The 19,255-nt window shown below is 39.5% G+C and overlaps 1 protein-coding gene across 3 annotated transcripts in view; it reads left to right on the top strand.

Moving 5' to 3' along the window:
• The window catches only part of TNKS (tankyrase), a 143,032-nt gene that overhangs the window by 106,580 nt on the left and 17,197 nt on the right, over positions 1 to 19,255 (top strand). For all 3 annotated transcript variants that reach the window (XM_054203424.1, XM_054203425.1, XM_054203426.1), the window contains 6 exons: positions 7,911 to 8,082; positions 11,906 to 11,985; positions 13,012 to 13,157; positions 14,171 to 14,336; positions 17,002 to 17,221; positions 17,486 to 17,595. In XM_054203424.1, the coding sequence (XP_054059399.1) occupies positions 7,911 to 8,082; positions 11,906 to 11,985; positions 13,012 to 13,157; positions 14,171 to 14,336; positions 17,002 to 17,221; positions 17,486 to 17,595 (894 nt within the window). The remainder of the gene's footprint in view (positions 1 to 7,910; positions 8,083 to 11,905; positions 11,986 to 13,011; positions 13,158 to 14,170; positions 14,337 to 17,001; positions 17,222 to 17,485; positions 17,596 to 19,255) is intronic.

Here is a 19,255-nt window from a genome sequence, read left to right on the forward strand (position 1 = left end):
CCGGATGCCTCTTGTTGCTTTATTTTGTTGGCTTGACAATATCCAATGTCTGAGTTTGCTGATGCTGAGTCCAGCGGTCTAATGCTGTGCATCCCTTAGCGCTTGCTTTCTTCTTATTCTCTTGGCCAGATTGTTTTGCCATGCCCTTCAGCCATTGATAGGTGCTGACCAAAGTAATTTGTAAGCCTATGGTGAAATTTGCATAGAAACACGTGGTTCAGCAAGTTATTAATTAAAGGGAGAGGAAAGTATAACTGTCTTTATTTCGGATGTCTTTTAAGCATCTTTCAGAAGTATTTCAGAATTATATTTCTCTGAGTTTTAGCAGCAAACTTGATGTTCGTGGTAATGATATACTCAGCTACTTAATTTTCTGAGAAACTCTTCTTGATGGGTATGTTCTTTGCATTGTTTAAAATAAAAATGATCTCCTTGTTTTTGCTTTAAGGGGCCTCACATTACTCTGAGCCTTCATCTTCATTCGGGTAGCTAGAAAAGAAGAAATATACGTGTAATAACAATCTAGTGTGTCACTCTTGACGTGCTAGGAGGTGCGAGCAATATAATTGTCTCCATAGTCAATACTAAGTCTTTTTATTTTGAAACAATGAAATGTAATTTATAAGCCTGTATGAGAGCTCATTGCCAGATTTCAGTATCTAATTCACTTGCATAGTACTTTAAAGTCATTATAAAATAGCTTAATAACAATACCGTGACAGAGTTTATCTGAATTGAGAATCCTGATGCAGTGGTGACATGCCAAGATTTTCCCAGGGGGGAACGCAGGGCCAGAGGTCTCAGAGTCATCAAAACCATTCATTATCGTTTTCACAGATTCACTCTTACTATCATATCTTTGTACTAAAAGTTAAAAAAAATAATTTTGCCATAGAAGTAGATACCTCATGGCTTTATGGATCTGATTTTGCACATGAATTCAGTACTGATGGTACTTGGGTAGGCACTGAGCTGGACGTGCTGGAGTTTCAAGTGTATTGACACCCAAGTGCTATTTACTTTGAAATACAAGGAGTTTCTGCTTGCTGAGGGTTTCTGGAAAGCCTGCTACTATACTCTAGGTATTTAAATTAGTGCTCTCTTGAAGATTTAGCTCTGTGTAGCCAGGTTAGGAGCAAGCTCAAAGACGTCATCCTTACTAGAATGGCTCAATTTTATTGTTTATGTCAGTAGCACATTCTGACGATAGCTTGTAATTCTTTTATGTCCTGAAGCAAGGGTTCCTAAATCATGATCCATGAGTCATTTGTGGACTGAGTGATGGTGGTGAGTGTCCCGCAGTTATCTACAGAACCATGCTGAGTGGTGTCTTCTATTGTTTTATCCATTGGCAGTGTGCAAATAGAGGTACGTTAGTGGTCATTGAAACTCATTCTTCATTCATATCCTGGTGTATGCTTGCTATGTTATTCTAAGGATAGCCATTCACATTTAAGATCTAGCAAAGCACTTAAGTGCATGGCAGGAGACCACTCATAGTTAAAATTAAGCCTATATTTCTATACTGCAATGGATCAGGTCCCTCTTTATTTGTGTCCAAAGTTCCTAAACTGTAAAACGGTACCTAATGTAATCGTGGCTTTTCATGAGAGGTAGGTCATTAAGGCTTATGAAGCACTTTGAAGTTCCCAGATGGGATATGCTCTAGAGTATTAATTAGTTAACTAGGCTTATTTAATTACTCTAAAATGTTTGTCTTGTGTATTGTCATTTGACCTCTTGCTCAAACTTTGACTGTAGGCAATCAGTTTATCAGACACTCTTAACATTGATATTTCTTTGTTTCTGGCTATTGGGACATGGCAGCTTTAATCCCTGAAGCAGGCTTTTTTATTATTTTGTTTTACCATTTGTTGTGTTTCTGGAAGCTTTTTCTTCCTGTTTACTCTTTTTGTGCCTTGAATTTTCGTTACTTCAGAAGATGTAGTACTAAGTTCTTTGATCCTGTCTAGTCGTATTTTTTTACGAGAGACAGTTTTCACAAGCTAGTGAATCCAGTCTGCCTGCAATAGCAGCTTCACAGTGAATATCCATTTGTTCTTTGAATAGCACACTCCTACGGTTTAAATACCTCTTTTTCATTTTGATACTTCCTTTACTGAGGTATTTGCAGGGAACGGACACTTCTTAGCCTTTGTTTTGGTAGGCTAAATGCCTCAAAAGCTTAGTGTTCCCTCATAAGGGAACATCGACATTTCCTAATGATCTTTATAACCCTTCTCTTTATTAGCACCAGAGGAAATCTCGGAGCTCAGGCAACAAGAATGGAATTCATTCCTCCACTGCCTTACATGATGGCACTTCCATATCTCTGATGTAAATGCTGGACTAATGCATATTGGGTCATATTTGCCTTTTTAATAGACATGACACAGTAGTACTCAGACCCTTCCTGTAGTATTGTAGTACTAAGAGAATCTCAATATTTATTTTTATTTATTTTTTTTCTTGCTAATTTTTCATACCCGTGCCCTTTGGCACAATTCTCCTGTGCCAAGATCATTAATGAAAATATTAAAACAAAATTATCCCACAACCAATCACTGAGCAGCCCTCCCCCTTTCCATACATTCAGTTCTTCAACCAATCTTTATTTTTCCATATAAAATAAATAAAAATATCCTGTGTGATCCCATATCAAATGCTTACTGAAGTTTGGATGGATGAGACCTACCATATTTTCTTTGCTTTGCAACCATTTCTTCTATCAAAGGAAAGGTACGGTATAAGTCAGCTTTAATCTACCTTCTGGAAACCACTACTGATTATAGAGAGTGTAACAATTTGAAAAAGATGAGTAACTGGGGCTTCAAAGAAAGTGTAACTTTCTTCTGAAATCCAGTGCCAAAAGGCAGAGAGCTGACCCACAGAAAAACATCCGGTAATGGATTTAGGAGACAAAGTCATGTAAAGTTTTGTAGATTGAAAATAATTTGTGGTTATTTTAGCAATAGAGAGGAAACTGTTGTTTTCATGAGGAGCAGCTGTGATCTGTGTCAGACAGTAGAAGTGAGATAATGTGAAGTATGCCTGTTTGAGTAGATTTTTCTTGTTTTGTGAAATGGACTGAGGCATGGTAAAGACTGCTTTAGGGAATTTGTTTGGGATGAGCAAGAGATGGTTCGTGGTCTTGGAGCTGGATTTAATTATCCTTAATTTTATCACTGTGTGAATTTGCTCTTTGAAGTATGTCAGACAAAAATAAAAAAATGAAGGACTGCTTGAATAACATGTGCTTGATCTTGACATATTTTACAGAATTATTTCTAAGAACATTAGTATTGGCAAGAGTCAACCTATACCCGCAAATTACTTAACTTTGGTGTGTCTTGCTGGCCCTTACTGACAACACAGACTATAGATTAGTAATTTGAACTGTGAAGTCGTCCTTGGTGCACATCACTTGCATATTGTCTAACCAATACCCATTCCATGGTCAGTGAAGATACTTTCATTAGCTTGTTACTTCAGTTTGCAGAAGTTGACTGTCAACTGTACATCTAAAGCAGAGGTGAGAAACCTTGGCTAAATGCCATACCCAGTTTTTACTTGTTTGTGTCAACTGCAGTGTGAAACAGCATTTCACACCACTGCTTATTTGATGTTGAATATCCTCGAATTACCTTACGAAAAACAAAATCAGAGCATCTACAAAGACTCCTCAAACATAAACTTTTTTTTTATCAGACCCGTGAGCAAATCTTGAAGTGCAACGACTGTATCTTTGAAGGTGGTTGAAATCCTTTGTTTAAAAAGAAAGTCATTTGAAGGGGGTGAACTAATGAAAAAGTGGCGTTCATCCTGTTTTGTTGTATTGCTAGGTAGTTGGATACCTCTTATAACTAGCTCCTTGTATGAATTTACAGATACATGGGAAATTTAATATGTTCAGAAAGACATTCGGCTTTCTAGCAGTGCAGAAGAAAAGGATTAAAGTCTTTTCCGAACTGGAATGATTGTTGGAAAGAAAGACCTGCAGGCATGCAAGTTCACTGGTATCTTGGGCAAGTGTAGAGATGTCATGAATGCTGTTTGTTTAACTTTGTTATGTTTCTAAAGGATACAGTTGAAACTATTCTTCTACAAGAGAAAATGAGCCTTTCTAAGGTCATGTTAGACAGAGTGTCCCTATTCATAGTGGTAGCAGAAATGGCTTCCTTCTGCTCTGCTAGAAGGATCTTGCTGTAGGGATCTTTGCATGATACAATTATTTCTGTGCATTGGAGTAGCACATTGCCAGCCTTTCATGATCATGGATTTGAAAACTGTCATCATCTATCTAGACCCACAAGACAGGCTTAAATGGTTTTGAATAACCTTGTTGTGTAATACATTTGCTTCCAACGTTTTAGGTAGAGGTATGATTTTCTCAGGAAAGACTAAGCATTAAAAAATTGAATTTCCTTTCAGAAATGTAGCAGGTTCTGGACTACGATGGTTAACAACATGAAGAACTCTGTCATCTGTTGCAATTGTGTGGTTCAACTTTTCTCACTGCTTAGACATCCAAACTTAGTGACATTAATCTGAAGCTTTTATGCAAAGGGACATATGGCTGGATCATGTAGGAGCTGTCAGAGTGAAACTAGACCTCTTTTCTCTTTTTTTTTTTTCCATTTTTTTTTTCTTCTGACAGAGCTTGAAATTGCCACCAGCGCCTCTTCACCCCTATCCTGTTGTATGCACAAAGACACAAGACGTACTGCAAGTTGTCTTCAAAATAAATGCAGCAGGAGAGCAGTTAGAACATGTGCATTGCAGGGAAGGATACCGTGATACTGGAACTGCTGGCAGAGCACAAGTTCCACGTTCCAAGAAAGATCTCACAGAGAAAACTGCAGTGCTTGGAAGCTGTTATCTTTTGTGCTGCTGTAGTGTCAAAGAGTAGGAGGATATTTAGGGCATTTGATACCAACAGAAAGCTCATATGCTTATGAAGTCTTGAAAAAAAGTTTCCTGAACAGGTCTCAGCTGTTGAGCTGCCACAAGTGCCTGATAGCCAAGGGACTACTGCTGTAGGTGTGTACACTGTTCCAAGACAGCCGCGGTGCAGGGAGGAAAAAAATCTCTTCAGTGTCTGATGATACATGACCGTTCCGATTTCTCTACTGCATCTATCCAGGATGGGGAAAAGGAAATTAAAGGGACAAAAGGGAAAAACAGAAGGAATTCTGCATTGGGGAAATACACTGTATAGGACAGGATCTTTCCATGAAAAGCCTTACTTAAAAACACTTTGTTTGATAACTGCATTCCGCTTTTATGTTGCGAGTTGAGCAGTGGAGTGATTGCTTTCATACTAAGAGGTGAAGAAGCCAGAGCCAGTCTGCTGTGGAATAAAAGCTGTCAAATCTGTCATTTTTAGGTCCTTGCAGGAAGCTTGTCTGCAAAGTAATTCAGAGCTGCAGCCTTCTAATTTCAGACCGCTTATAAAGGAGACTAGTTGAATATTTGTCTTTTTTTTTGACTGGTGCAGCTGGAACAATATGCCTTCTCAGCACACAAATAAGGCAGTACACCTTGGATATTTTGCATTTTGTCAAATAGAGTTTAAACTTTTGAATTTGAAAGGGCATGTTTTTAGACCTAGTATTGAGCAGTGGTTAACCCAGTCATATGTCTTCCCAGGTTTGATTTTCATGAGAGTTTAATCTCAGTTTGTATTTCGATTTGTAATGCTCAAATTGATTTTCATCTGGAAATAAATCCTGTTGCTTTCAGGCTTAGCACGGTACATTCTTGGGTTGGTTTTAGACAAGTGCTGCGTGATTGGTGAGATCAGATCTGCCTCAAAGTGAACGTATTCCCCATGAAATTACCCTTCAAAGCGTAATTCTGCTCCTGAGGGAAAGAACAACTTCATTTGGTGCATGCGTCCCTCTGTCAGCTGCAGCCCTCTATCCCAGAAGTAAGCAGGCATTTCTGGTGGTTGGTGTTCTGCCACAAGAATCGATTGTTGGCAAAGATAATTATTTGGAGGTGAAAGGAGACCTGCATAAGACATGTGAGATGATGGATCTGATGACTCTGCTAGTGTTCTTTTCAAATGAATAGTAACATTTTTTCCAGGTACACAGTCAGTATCAAATTGTGCAGTGTGAATGCCTTGCTGCTATTCTTCAACAATTTGTTCAGTACGGGCATGTTTAACATTGGAATTCAGTGTTACAGAAGACGTTAGTTAAGATTCTCTTTCTTGGGCGAACGGAGTGTTATCAGCTACTTCCAGAATCCATAAGTCTCATTTTCTTTCTGCCTTCACTATCACTAAACCTGTACAGTCCCAGACTTCTGCTCTTCTTCATGCCCTTATCAGTGGTGAAAGGTATCCGGTGTCCTGAAACAGATGAGGATCATCATCTGAACAAAATGATGGATTTGGGACATTCAGCATCTAGTTAATATTTATGATAGCAGTAAGTTTTTATTTAAAACAAAACTTTTAGGGAAATCCCATTAGAGTGGCATGAGCTGAACACGGTTAGAAGAAAGCAGAACTGTTCTCCTGTGCATCTTCCTGCAAGAGAGGTTTGTGATCTGAGAAATTCCTGCTTTATCAGTCTGTAGAATTGTTAGGGATATAGAAGAATTTCAGACAATACCGAATCATATTCCACTTTATTTACGTGGTGGTTCTTTATTCTTTCCTGTAGCTTGGTATTGTTGTATTGCAGGTATTTTACTTAATTTTTTTTACCGTATCTGGTAGTAGAGATATTTTCTACATAGTTACCCCCTAATTAAATTCCATTTAGTTACAGAATGCATGTCTTACCCAAAATGTTTTTTCACTAGTTTTCATGTAAAGGTAGTAGGATTTGCAGGCTGCATTTTAGGTGAGACATAACAAGCAAAACCTTTGTTCACTGCCACTGCAAAGATTTTGAGAAGATAAGAAGGTGGGGTTTTTACAGTAACAGAGTCTATTATGCATGCAGTTCACAGCCTGCAATCCTTAGGCCTGGAAACAGATAACAGGTTCTGAGTTGCTTGCAGAGAATATAGAGTAGTGTATTTCATAAAGTGGTAAAAAAGCTGTTGGACATTTGCATTTAAATTTGTCATGAATTGCTGCTACATACAAAGTGTCTTCTTGAAAGGTTGTTTTCATGAGGGTTTTTTTCTGCTTTTTAAAGCTTTCTATTATTCTCTTCCTTTCTCTGATAGTGAACCCATGGAGATGCTTCTAGTTATTTAGATACTCTGCTAGATCTTGACAGACAGATAGGTGTCCATTATATCATACTCTTTGAAAGCAATACTCCATTTTGCCTGTTTATACAGTCTTGTATTGAGTAGAATTATATCCAGTTATACTTAACATTTCTGTAAAAGTACAAAAAGTGAGGAGGAAATGGACTGTTTGAATCCAGCCTCTTTTTTTTTTTCCCTACTCCTTCATAGAATTCCTACTCTGACATCTTTCCTTTGCTTTAATTCTTGGTAGTGAGTAATGTTAATTCCCCTTCTGAGGACGACAGATGGTAATTTCCTTAAAGCAGGAAGATCATTGAATTGTTTGGTTAATTATTTACCACCTCCTCCTCTTCTGTGAGAATTTTGCTTTTCTTGCACAAGGTTGATCTTCATTGAATTTGCAAAAGCTTGATCACTATTTTAAGTATGATTTTTGGAATCCTGTGCTGTCTGTTAGCCACGCAAACAAATAACCTGCATTGTTAAAAGACAGGAGAGCATCCGCAGTAAATCATCTTTACATTGGAGTGTTTACTTGTTTTGTCAGTTGGTTTTGTTTAGTTGCAATGCAGAGGGATTGATAGAGAAATTTGTATGCTGGAAAATTCTTGTTACTGCCCTTCTTATTAAGGGCAGGGATAGGTGCAGGCTTTTAATTGTAAAAATATCTTATATTGCTGCTGATTTTTCAGATGAATGCACTGGACACACTTGGTCAAACAGCGTTGCACAGGGCAGCATTAGCAGGTCACTTGCAAACCTGCCGGCTCTTGCTGAATTACGGCTCTGATCCCTCCATCATCTCTTTACAAGGCTTCACAGCGGCACAGATGGGAAATGAAGCAGTGCAACAGATTCTAAGTGGTGGGTAAAAATAAAGGCTTGTGTATTTGAACTTCAGCTTCTCCCTTTACAGCTGTGGATCTTATTTCTTTTTTAATGTAAGAGACTTGCAGTTGTTTTCTCATCCCTCCCCTCTGCTGTCGTGTGCAGATATCCGCAGTATGTACTGTGTGATATTTTTTCTTTTCTTGTGTGTTTTTTTCTGAAAAAAAAAAGCCCTGCTCAATGCAGTGATTTTGTGCAAATTGGGAAGAAAATAAAGATCCTGTGGATTTAGAGCATGCTGCTGTACAGGGAGATTCTAGGAAGGCAGATGTGGGGAGTTCTGGGCTTTTTTTGGTAAAAAGTCCCAAGGCAACTGGAATATTGCTAAACATCTGAGAAACTTTATTCTTCTCATCAGCCACCCTGGTAGGTGCTCCATACTTTAGCAGTCACAAGCAGAGTATTACTGGCAGAAAAATATTGACAGTTGCTAAACCATTTGAACTTTTAGTTCAAATCTCTTCCTTTTCCAGCAGAGAAAGATTTTATTGTGACAGTGCTCTGGATACTCTTTAGATTACAATTTGTTCATATCTTACATTAAAAAGGTGAATAGATATTTGAAGAGGGTGCTACTATTTTCATGTAAGTGCTTGAGAGTTTGCATCCTCTTACCCTATGTCACATTTGAATTTCTGCAAGTAGAGAGAAGAATAATTGCATCAGTAGCTACTACAGAGCAAGTAACTCACCTTACAGTGGTATATGCATGTAGTCAAAGAAATGCAGATATCCAGATAGATGAGAAGACCCATTGTAGGTAGAAACTCCATTTCCTTCAGTGTTTTCAAGAATATTTCCTTAAAAAAGGCAAAAAAAAAAAGGAGGGAGTAGCATTTTACAGCAGTGCAAGGAAGGACTGTTTTTGGAGTGCACCCACTCCTGAGATGTAGCTGGTTACACAGGTAGTATCACCTGCTAAAAATATGCACGAGACTGTATGTATGTATATTGAGAGAGAAGAATATTAGCTGTGAATCAGAAGAAAGTAAACATATCTCCTGCTGTTAAAGATAATAGGAGTTTGATTTTAAAAAAAATAGTAAACTTAGAAGTATTCTGAAAGCATTCATTTGATTCTGAATTTAAGATTCATTTTCACTGATTTACCTTTTCTTGGAAAACTAGTTTCAGATGTCATACTGAATTGGTTTTCATTGGAGAGGCAGCAGCCTTTCTCTTACATACCTGAAGGTGTGCAAGACTGAAAGATTCAAAAGCTGAAAAAATGCAGGTAGTGTAGGGTTGTTGACACTTTGTTCTCTGTGTTTCAAAGCTAGTAAATGAATGCTGAAGTTATTTATCAACTATTACTGCGTGTTCATTTTTGTAAGATTGAGTTAACGAATTATTTCTTTTAAATGTTGAAGTTGTTTTCATAGATATTATTACCTGACTCTTGAGTTCACAGCTTAAAATATTTTCCATATAGTATTGGATTGTTTTTTTTTTTTTCACACTTGATTGCTGAGCTACTTCCCAACTGAGAAAACAACCACGAAAACAGCTTTCTGATGACATAGTGGCCAGCGGATACCACTTTCCTCTAGCTGCTTGAGATTTTGGTTGCAACTGGTAGGAGTATGGCCAAGTAATGTAAGAAAGCTCATGAAGTGAGCTTGTTAGTTTTTTCAAATGGTTATTAGAAAATGCTGCTAGTTTTGCTTTTCTTGAAGGGTAAGATTTGTTTTGTTTCTTTGCTCAGTGCACAGCCTTTTGGCACTTAAGTTCTATCTAGTGAAATTGAAATGTCTCCTTCCTGTAGTAATTAGATTGTGTTTCTGATTGATTTATTTTTTTACCCTCACCAAACTCAGGGTGTTGGCTATCTTGTGAAGACAAGGACAGAAGTCCAGAGAAGACATAAATGATTGCTAAGGAGCAATTACTTTGGATCTAGTACAGGACGTAGCCTCACCTATTCTCTCCCTACCTCAGGATGCTGAGGTGGTGGTGCTGTTGGGGAGAGCAAGGGAAGGCAAGTAACGTCAGGTGAAGAAGGTGTGAGCTGAAATCTTATCCCACTCCAACAGCAGCAGTTTGATGCATTCTGTGCTCTGCCCACAGTCACTAACATTTGTGTCAAACTACTGCTGCCGTCCTTCTCTTGCAGCATGTGTTTGAATCACTTAGAATCATAGAATCATTTAGGTTGGAAAAGATCTTTAGGATCATTGAATCTAACTGCTTTCTAGTGGAACTGCTCCAGAGGATCGAGGTGGACTCGAGGAAAGGAGCTGGCAGCTTTGGCTGTATTAAAGGTGCCACTGTCCCTCTTTCCTGAGCTTTCTCAGCCTCTCCTTCAACTGAGAGCATTTCTTCACCTAACAGTTGAGTTTGTAGGAGATGCTTCTCACTTCCTCTTCCTCCTCCTTCTCCCTGCAGTGAGTATGGAGGCAAGGAGGCAGCAAAAGACCACAAAACACTGATCAAGAAGAGAAAACAGGGCTGCAATAGGAAATACTACCTCAAAATGAATAGATAAGTTGATGTCCTTCTGTAAGGATAGCTAGTTAAGAAAATAAATATCCCTTTACCCATTTTCCACTCCTGTGATATAGTCACAGATTACATTGCAAAGTTAGGAATTGACTGGATTCTGCAGAGACTGTGTTAACGTGTAAGTACCTTCTCAGAACATCTCTGGGGTTTCCTCTCAGGACATAGTACCAGTTCTCTAGATTTAAAGAAGTCTTCTAAGTATTTTGGATGGAGTTGCATGCCCATCTAGAATGCGTTTAGCCTGTTACAACACTCTGACTTTCTTACAGAATTCTTACAGAGGATTGCAACCCCAAGTTCACCTTGCCCTGTTTGTTTTGCCCTAGGCAGTCATTTCTGTCACTGATCAGGCAACATGCTGCCGAAACTTCTATTCCATAAATCCTTGAGCTTGAGAGGAGTGGCTTCTACAATAGAAAGCAGTTTCTATTACAAATGAAGTGATCAGGATTGCCTTTTCAGCTCCTTTTTGAGCAACACTGAAGAGCTCTAGGGGCAGCTCCTTTCCAGCCATTTCTTCTTCCTTCCATTGAGCATGCTTGCTTTCTCACAGGCATATTTCTAATGAGAAGTGGGGTAAAAAAGAGTTTTGAGGCCAAAACCTGTCATTGTCTTACAGTCATTTAAAGAGGAAAAAAAGCATCTCTTTAAAGATCTCCTTTTAATCACTATGTCATTCTTCTGATTCTGTTTTTAACCACCCCATGTTTGTAACAAGGGACAGATTTCATTGTTGCTATGAAGTGCCGTATAGAACTGGAGCATCATAAGGCAGGCAGTCACCATGTGGCCAGGGCTGTCTTAGAAATCCCATCCCATTGTCACTGCTTTGTAGTAGGAGACATATCACAAGTGTAGAGTGCAAAGGCTGTAATTCAGCTGCTGAATTGCGCATATTTAACCCTGGCTGTACTCTGGTGCCTCATGAAGTTTGCTGAAATTGTTGAGAAAGGTGCTTTTATCTTCAGCAAAACTTTGAATCTGTCTCAGTGAGCGTGTAGATTTCTTAAATGCAGAAATGGTCATTTTTACCATACATAGAATTAGCAAAACATTGAAATTCTGTTTGGCAGGATAATATCGGATTTAGGGTCTAAATCTGACTGGTTTACACTGAAACTAAGGCTCCTTATTCAGCCATTTAGGCAATGTGAACTTGAACATCACAACTCCCACTGCATTTTTACAAATGGCAACAGACCTTTTTTTTTCTCCTCAGTTTGGAAAATATGTTAAGCAGAAGTTAATATAATTTAATGATGCTTAGTAGTCCTAAAACATCTTTTTCCCTTTGTAGAAAGTACACCTGTGCGCACATCTGATGTGGATTATCGGTTGTTAGAAGCATCCAAAGCTGGAGACTTGGAAACTGTGAAGGTAGGTTTGAGCAATTCATCTTAACTTTCCACTTTGTATTGCCGTGAAAGACTTGTGGGAAGCCTCTGCTACCAGAATTGTGTAAGTAGTACCCAGTGGATGGTAAATCATAAAAAATGGGAAGGCAAATCTCTTCATTATTTTTTTCTAGAAAATAGCGCATTAAGATATGCTGAGGTGTTTCTCTTGAATTTTTGGTTGTTCGTTCTCCTAGTCCTTCACACAGTCATGTCTTCAATGGACTCAGATGCAATGTTGCAGATGCAGCTGTAATTCTTTGACGCGGACCCTGTGACCCTCGCAATGCCAGTTTAGTAGAAACAAGCCTCAGGTGCATGATTCAGTCAGAAGGCAAGCAAACAAAAGTGTTAACAGGTAGCAGACTTCACATTTCAAGCCATCCTTAATCTGAAGGTGAAGGGTCAGGCTGTGGAATACCAGCATCACAGGAAGGTTTGATCTCGTCTTTCTCACTTGATCTGTGGGCAAAATAGCCTACAGACAGACCGTTCTGCATGCATTCTCGCCTTGAACTTCAACATGATACATATTCAAACAGCAGCAATTTTGTGCACCAGCAGCTGCTTTGACTGCCAAGCTCAATATTTCTAGATTTCTGAATAGAACATAAGGTGGAAATGGTAACATATCTGGAGAAAGTTACATGGCCTTTGAACCTGGTGCTTGGTGATTTAGAGGCTCATCCTTTCTAATACATTAGGAATGTCTTCATACTGCTTCCATCATTTAAGTCTTGTTTGTTATAGAAGTACTTTCAGCCATAAATTTAGAGCAGCTATTTTTTTAACATTGCTTAAGTAGAAAGAAATTTCTTGAAGCCTAACTTCTAAAAATTTGTATATAATAATAAATGGATCAAATTTTGTGTTGGGGTGTTTTGGGGGCAGTAGTTCAGGTTTTTTCTTTTGGGGTCTTTTTGTTTGTTTAACTGTTTTTTGTTGGGGGGGGATCATTTGTTTGGTTTAGTTCTGTACTAGATTTTGGGTTTTTCTTTTGTCTTTGCAGCAACTTTGCAGCCCTCAGAATGTGAATTGTAGAGATTTGGAAGGCCGTCATTCAACGCCACTGCACTTTGCTGCAGGATATAACCGCGTATCAGTGGTGGAGTATCTATTGCACCATGGGGCAGATGTTCATGCCAAAGATAAAGGGTACTTTTCATTCCATGATACGCTCTGCTGTTTTCTATTAGTGAGACTTATACCTCCCCTCCGTTCATTTTGCTTCAGATTTCAGTAACCATCATGTTTTTCTCTTAAAAATTTTTCTCTTTCCTTTTTGTTCTGCATTGTTCCTGACATCACTGTAGGGAGATTTATAGACCATTAAGGTACACATGGCTTTCTGGCAAAGCTGTTGTCATGTACGTAGTTGGCACTGTAATACATGATCCTCTTTTCCCCTTTTGCCCATTTTGGAGACTTTGTTATACTTAAAAGCATCCTTTTAAGTTATTTCAGGTGATCAAAAATTAGTTTTGAATTGCATGGGGTAAAATACCAGGATTGTCCCTGGTCATTTTTAAAATTCTGCTAGTTAACTTTTATTAAGTTATTTATTCAGTTAATACCCAGTTAAATGATACAATCCATTTACAGGTTTTTGCATTATTTGCAAATCAGTCATGTAGAATAGCCTGATTATGTTTGATCTTTCACTCCAATATAGTGGTTCAGGGTGGGGGATAATTCATTCCCAATGCTAAAACATTTCCAATACTGAATTTTCAGGCTTTTCCTGAAAGAAATGTTTGGGTATTTTTCTGTATCTATGAGGTGTGCAGTGCTTACTAATAACTGTACTTCAAACACCTTGTATAGTGTTATACCTTTTCTGAAATTTACAGTCAAATGTCCAAAGTCAGGACATCAGCAATTCTTGTGATTTAGTTTTTGGCTGTTGCTAACAGCATTGAAGTTACTTGCTGTGGAAGTTGTAACGTTGGTGCTTGCTGAGTATTTAAAAGTCTCATGGATGAGAACTGAAGGAGGGTAATGGAGTTTTAACTGTTGTTTTAATAGCAGTGAAATAAAGCTATGAAAATTGAAAGACTGAAAGATGCCACTAATGTCTGGTGGAAGCGGGAGATTTATTTACTGGAACTTTGTATGATTGGATATTGGATTTTATTTTCTGTAGCTATTAATACTTTGTCTTTGATTAGTGGCTTAGTACCCCTGCACAATGCCTGTTCTTATGGACACTACGAAGTGGCTGAACTCTTAGTGAGGCACGGTGCTTCTGTCAACGTGGCAGACCTGTGGAAATTCACTCCTCTACATGAAGCAGCAGCAAAAGGAAAATACGAAATCTGCAAGCTGCTTTTAAAAGTATGTGCTGGAGTTCTCACACGTGTCTTTAAATGTTTTGATGTTTGTTTTTGCTGAAGATTAATTAATGCAAAGTCAATGGCATTCAGTGAGTTCTTTATGGTGTCTTTGAATATATTTTCATCTTACAATTGTCAGATAGTTTCTTGTGTAATGTCAGTTCACTTACAAAGAATCATCAGTACAGTTACTTTTTCCAGTACACGTATCAATACTATTAGCCAAGTAGGACAAGACTCTCAAATGGGAAAAAGCAGCTGAATTTGTGTGAAAGTACAAAAAAAACCCACCTTATCCTATTTGTCCTTTTCTGGAATGGTTACTGCAATTAAGTAAACCTTTGCAAATACTTGTCAAGAGTGTGTTACAGAGCAATAACTGACAGTGGGGTCCTAAATGCTGTCTGGCATGTGAGAAATTTAAAACTCTTGTGTTAATGTATAATTTATCAAGCTCCTGGAGGAAATGCATACTGGTATACTGTGGAAAAAATACGCAATTAGTAGAAGAACCTGTAAAAAGCATGAGGTAATGCCAACATGTTTCTAGTGAGAGACTTCTTAACATGAGGTCATATCCTGCTGTGGGAGGGCAAAAGAGGGTGCTAGAGTAAAATTTCTTGCCACTCCTATTTCTTGTTTTAGCCTTGTCTGTTTCATGTCCCTCTGAAGCACGGCACTTAAAATAAGCGTAAGTCAGAATGTGGATAGTCCTAAAATGAGGTTCTTCCGCATCTTCCCAACTTTTCATTTGCTGTTACAAAGCCCTGCTATTTCCCTCCTATCTCATTAATTATTTCACTTGATTACCAAAAAAGCGTTCAGTTTGAAATATTTCTGCAGTAGAAACCAGAAGATATTCAGAGATGTCTGTGGAGCAGGCATGATGGTGGCCCTGTTAGTAACACCTGAATACAGATGTTAGCTCACGCCATAGGAGCTCTCATGATCTCTCAAGCACAGTGTTACTTTAGAGACACTGGAGGTCTCTGGAGTTTTCTGATCATTCCACTGGGACTGTAGCCATTTTTTGTGTTCAAAGGATCCTGAATGGATGTACAACAGGAAACAGAGAAGTGATGAAATCTTTTTTAAATCACTGTTGCACAAGAGCTAAGTATGCCGTTAAGGTGACAGTTTTGTAAAGGCTCTGGGTGTCCATGGATATGTGCTCACGCTGCAGTTTGCTCAGGGCTTCTTCTGCCGTGTCTCTTATGCCAGCTGGCAGTGCTGTCAGTTCTGCTGAGCGGTGGATGTTGAGCTTGACTCCTCCTGACTTGCGCTTTTTCTGTCCTGTCGTGCTTGAAGAAGGAAACAAAAATATACAGGCATTTTAGAGAGACTTTCTTTTTTTCATCACCTTTCTTTAAAATTACCACCTTCATTTGTTTCTATGCCTTTGAAGGGGTCTCAGAAGACACTGCCTCTTCATTTAGATATTTATTCTGGAGAGTATTTGAATAGTTCCAGTTTTGATGAGTTTTAAATTAAGAGATCAAAGATCGTATGCTGGAGAAGTCATTGCAGTTTAAAAGGCTTTGTGCAAAGAACGCTGTCTTCCCAAAAGTACCACAGATGTGGAGCTGGTGTTCTGTATAAGTGATACGCTGTCATTTTTTGTTCCTCGCTGTTTACCCTTTGTACCCTGAGCATTGCTGTACTGCTTCCAAATACAAGGCAGTTAATTTCTTCTGCTGTCCCCATCCCCAGCTCATTCCCTGTGGCTCACACTAACACAGCTTTGCCAGCATCCCCAGTGAGAAATGGCAGGGTAGACTTGCTGGCAGGGGTTGGACTACTGTGATTATTCTGAAGGGGTCAGCTAGAGAACTGTAGTGCCAGCACCTGCCTCTGCCTTTATCTATCTTTGTTTTTTCCCCGTTGCTGCTGAGAGTGAGCAGGGAAGGAGTTGTCCTCCCACAAAATTGTATGTGGACATGATTCACACCATATGCTGTATGGAGATGTATGCTTCCCCCTCGTCCTGTGCCCCAGTACTGTGTTCTTATCGCTGGCTGATGTGCATGTTTTACCTGTGCAGATATACTCGAGCAGTCATCCAAAACCACTTTCCCACCGCAGTGTTTTCTTCACTGCTTTCCAGGACCTGTAAACTGCTTAAGATAGTGCTGTTATCTGTTGGAAGTGTAGAAATCAGTGCTTTTCTAGTTCCCTTCTGAAACAAGTGCCTTTCAATAGCAGTGTGGCATTTAGTGAAACTTGGGGCCTGGCTTCACTAGCTCAGAAAGGTGTGCTGAGGAGACACCTCTGACAGCCAGTTTGCAGGAGAAGGGAGGGATTGGCCAGCAAGGAATTTGCAGTTGGCTTTTCTTTAGCACCTGCAGTGACAGTAGGGTATAGCTAAATGCAGGATATGCTCCTGAACCTGCTTCATTTGCAAACAGAGCAGTGGCAAGACTTGCGGAGGGCTGCCATTCTTGCCTGTGGAGTTGAGATTCACACAGCTGTGTTGCAGACTGTTGCTTTAGGCCTAACCTCCTGGATTTATTCTCACATGCCTACTAAACTAATGAAGTTCTTACTTCATGATGGGCTGGTCTGCAAAATCTCCCGCCTCCTATCTTGTGCCACAAAACAGTGACACAACTTACATGCACTGCTCTGCTCATGGTTGTGACAGTATCATTCCACTTTGGTCTTTGCAGCATGGAGCTGATCCAACAAAAAAGAATCGAGATGGGAACACTCCTCTAGATTTGGTGAAAGAAGGAGACACAGATATCCAGGACTTACTGCGAGGAGACGCTGCCTTGCTAGATGCTGCCAAGAAGGGGTGCCTGGCACGAGTGCAGAAACTATGTACTCAAGAAAATATCAATTGCAGAGACACCCAGGGAAGAAATTCAACACCGCTACATCTTGCAGGTGGGTGACTCACCAAGTTTTGAAGGCTTGTATATTAATGATAGGACTACAAAAGTTAATCACCAAAACTAGGATTGGTATAGTAAGTTTCACAGAGGATTGTCCTGTACAGAGAGTTAATAACTATGGCAGCAGGAGGTAATACAGTTACTAGAAAAGAGGAGCTTTTGCAGTCAAAAAATTGCTTTAGCTTTTCTGTCTAATATTTTTTCTTTAGTTTAGCTTTCCTAATACCTGATTTCTTTTCCTGTGCCTTTTCTACAGCTGGTTACAACAATTTGGAAGTAGCTGAGTACCTTCTTGAGCATGGTGCTGATGTTAATGCCCAGGACAAAGGAGGATTAATTCCCCTACACAATGCGGCATCCTATGGGGTAGGTGCAGGTGTTCTTGCCATGAGTAGACCAACAAGGAACTCCTTAAAGTCATATCAAAAGCCCTTTATTTTGCAGCTGTCTTGCTGTGAACATACTTCAGGTTTTAATGCCATGAAATACTTGTTGGGCTAAGTTGCTGTTGTGAGTCCTGTTTGCAGTCCTACAAATCTAAATAAAACACAGATTCAGGTGTGCTGTAGCAGTTAAAGTCTGTGATTTGGAAAGATCACTAGAACATAGCTTTTATGCAGGCAAGCAGATGCATGGCATTGAACAGTGTTGAATTTGGAGTGGCTGTTGAAACAGAAAAGACCCCAAGTTGTCACTGAAAGACTTGAATGGAAGGAAGAGAACAATAGCAGGGGATTGCGTCTAGGTGATGACAGGGAAGTGGAGGTCTGTCACAGCTGGTCTCCAGTGGGGAGGTATTGCTAAAGCTGAAGTGTTGAAGGACTACTGAGCTTGTAGTATGGGTGTCCTCCTGGGCAAGCTGTCTACTGCTGTGGGGGTGCAGTGGCTGATTCAAACCATTTTGGATGACAGAGGCCCTCCTTCCTCCACATAGGAGGAGGCATCTATGTGTATACCAGTTGAACAGATGTGTGATAGATTTGCTTATAAGCAGCTGTTAATTGGGATGAGGTGAGAAAGAAATCTCTTGCAAATAATTGTACAGAGACAGTGCTTGAGAAGCTCCCAGCAGTGTGCTTATGGTCAGACAGAGGACATGAAAGTCAAGAAGTGGTGTTTTTGATGGTCTTATGATATGCTTTGTCTGTTACTCCCTGGCACAAATCTGTGAGAGGTGATTGTAATAGAACCACAATTGCTTTCATTTGAGAGCCAAATGAAATAAGAAGTACAGCGTTCACCTTGTTTTTAAGGAGAAGCATATCAGTGAAACTCAGCCTGTGTCATTTGCATTGGTTCTTTACGTCAGTCTGGGATTCCAGTGTCCTAAAGAGCAAAAAGCTCCAAATGCTGCTGAAGGTTTAGAAATGCAACACAGAATTCTTCTATGGTACTGGATCCTAATACCAAGCAGTACTGTTCATCAACGTCTGCCATAACCATTAAATTCCCCGAACATCGCTTAGATGTAGAGATATATTCTGTTGCAAAGATTGTGTTCTTTCTTTTCAAGCATGGGAAACCAAAACACACATTTTATGTGAAGGCAAAACATTCCTTACTGGCACAGGGAAATGTTAGAGATTGGTTCAAGCTGATTATCACTTCTAAAAATCATAATGCAAATCTAATCTGGTTTCCTTACTTCCGCTAGGAAAAGTTAACAAGGCAGCGATTGGTGCTTTTCCATCAGCTTATTTAGTTAAGAGCTGCTGTATGATTTTTCTGTGGCAGCCCACGCTTCTCTCTGAGCTGTCATCAGCCCGTTCAGATCTCTGTGATGGGAGGTAGAGAGGAGATGAGTGCTGGCTTCACAAGTTCATAGCTGGCAGGTTTCACAGCCTCAACCTTTTCCTCACAAAGTATCTTCAGTTCTCCCACCCAGCACTTCCTGCTGTGTGTCCCTCAGTAGGGTGGCAGAAAAGTCACAGGAACAGCAATTGCTTTAAAAGTTTGGCAGAGAGGAAAAATAAGGTCAACAGTCATTTCAAAGCACACTTACTCAGAGAGCAGGCCCTTTTACAAG

This window comes from Rissa tridactyla, chromosome 5 (genome assembly GCF_028500815.1).
Source record: "Rissa tridactyla isolate bRisTri1 chromosome 5, bRisTri1.patW.cur.20221130, whole genome shotgun sequence".
Lineage (NCBI taxonomy): Eukaryota > Metazoa > Chordata > Aves > Charadriiformes > Laridae > Rissa > Rissa tridactyla.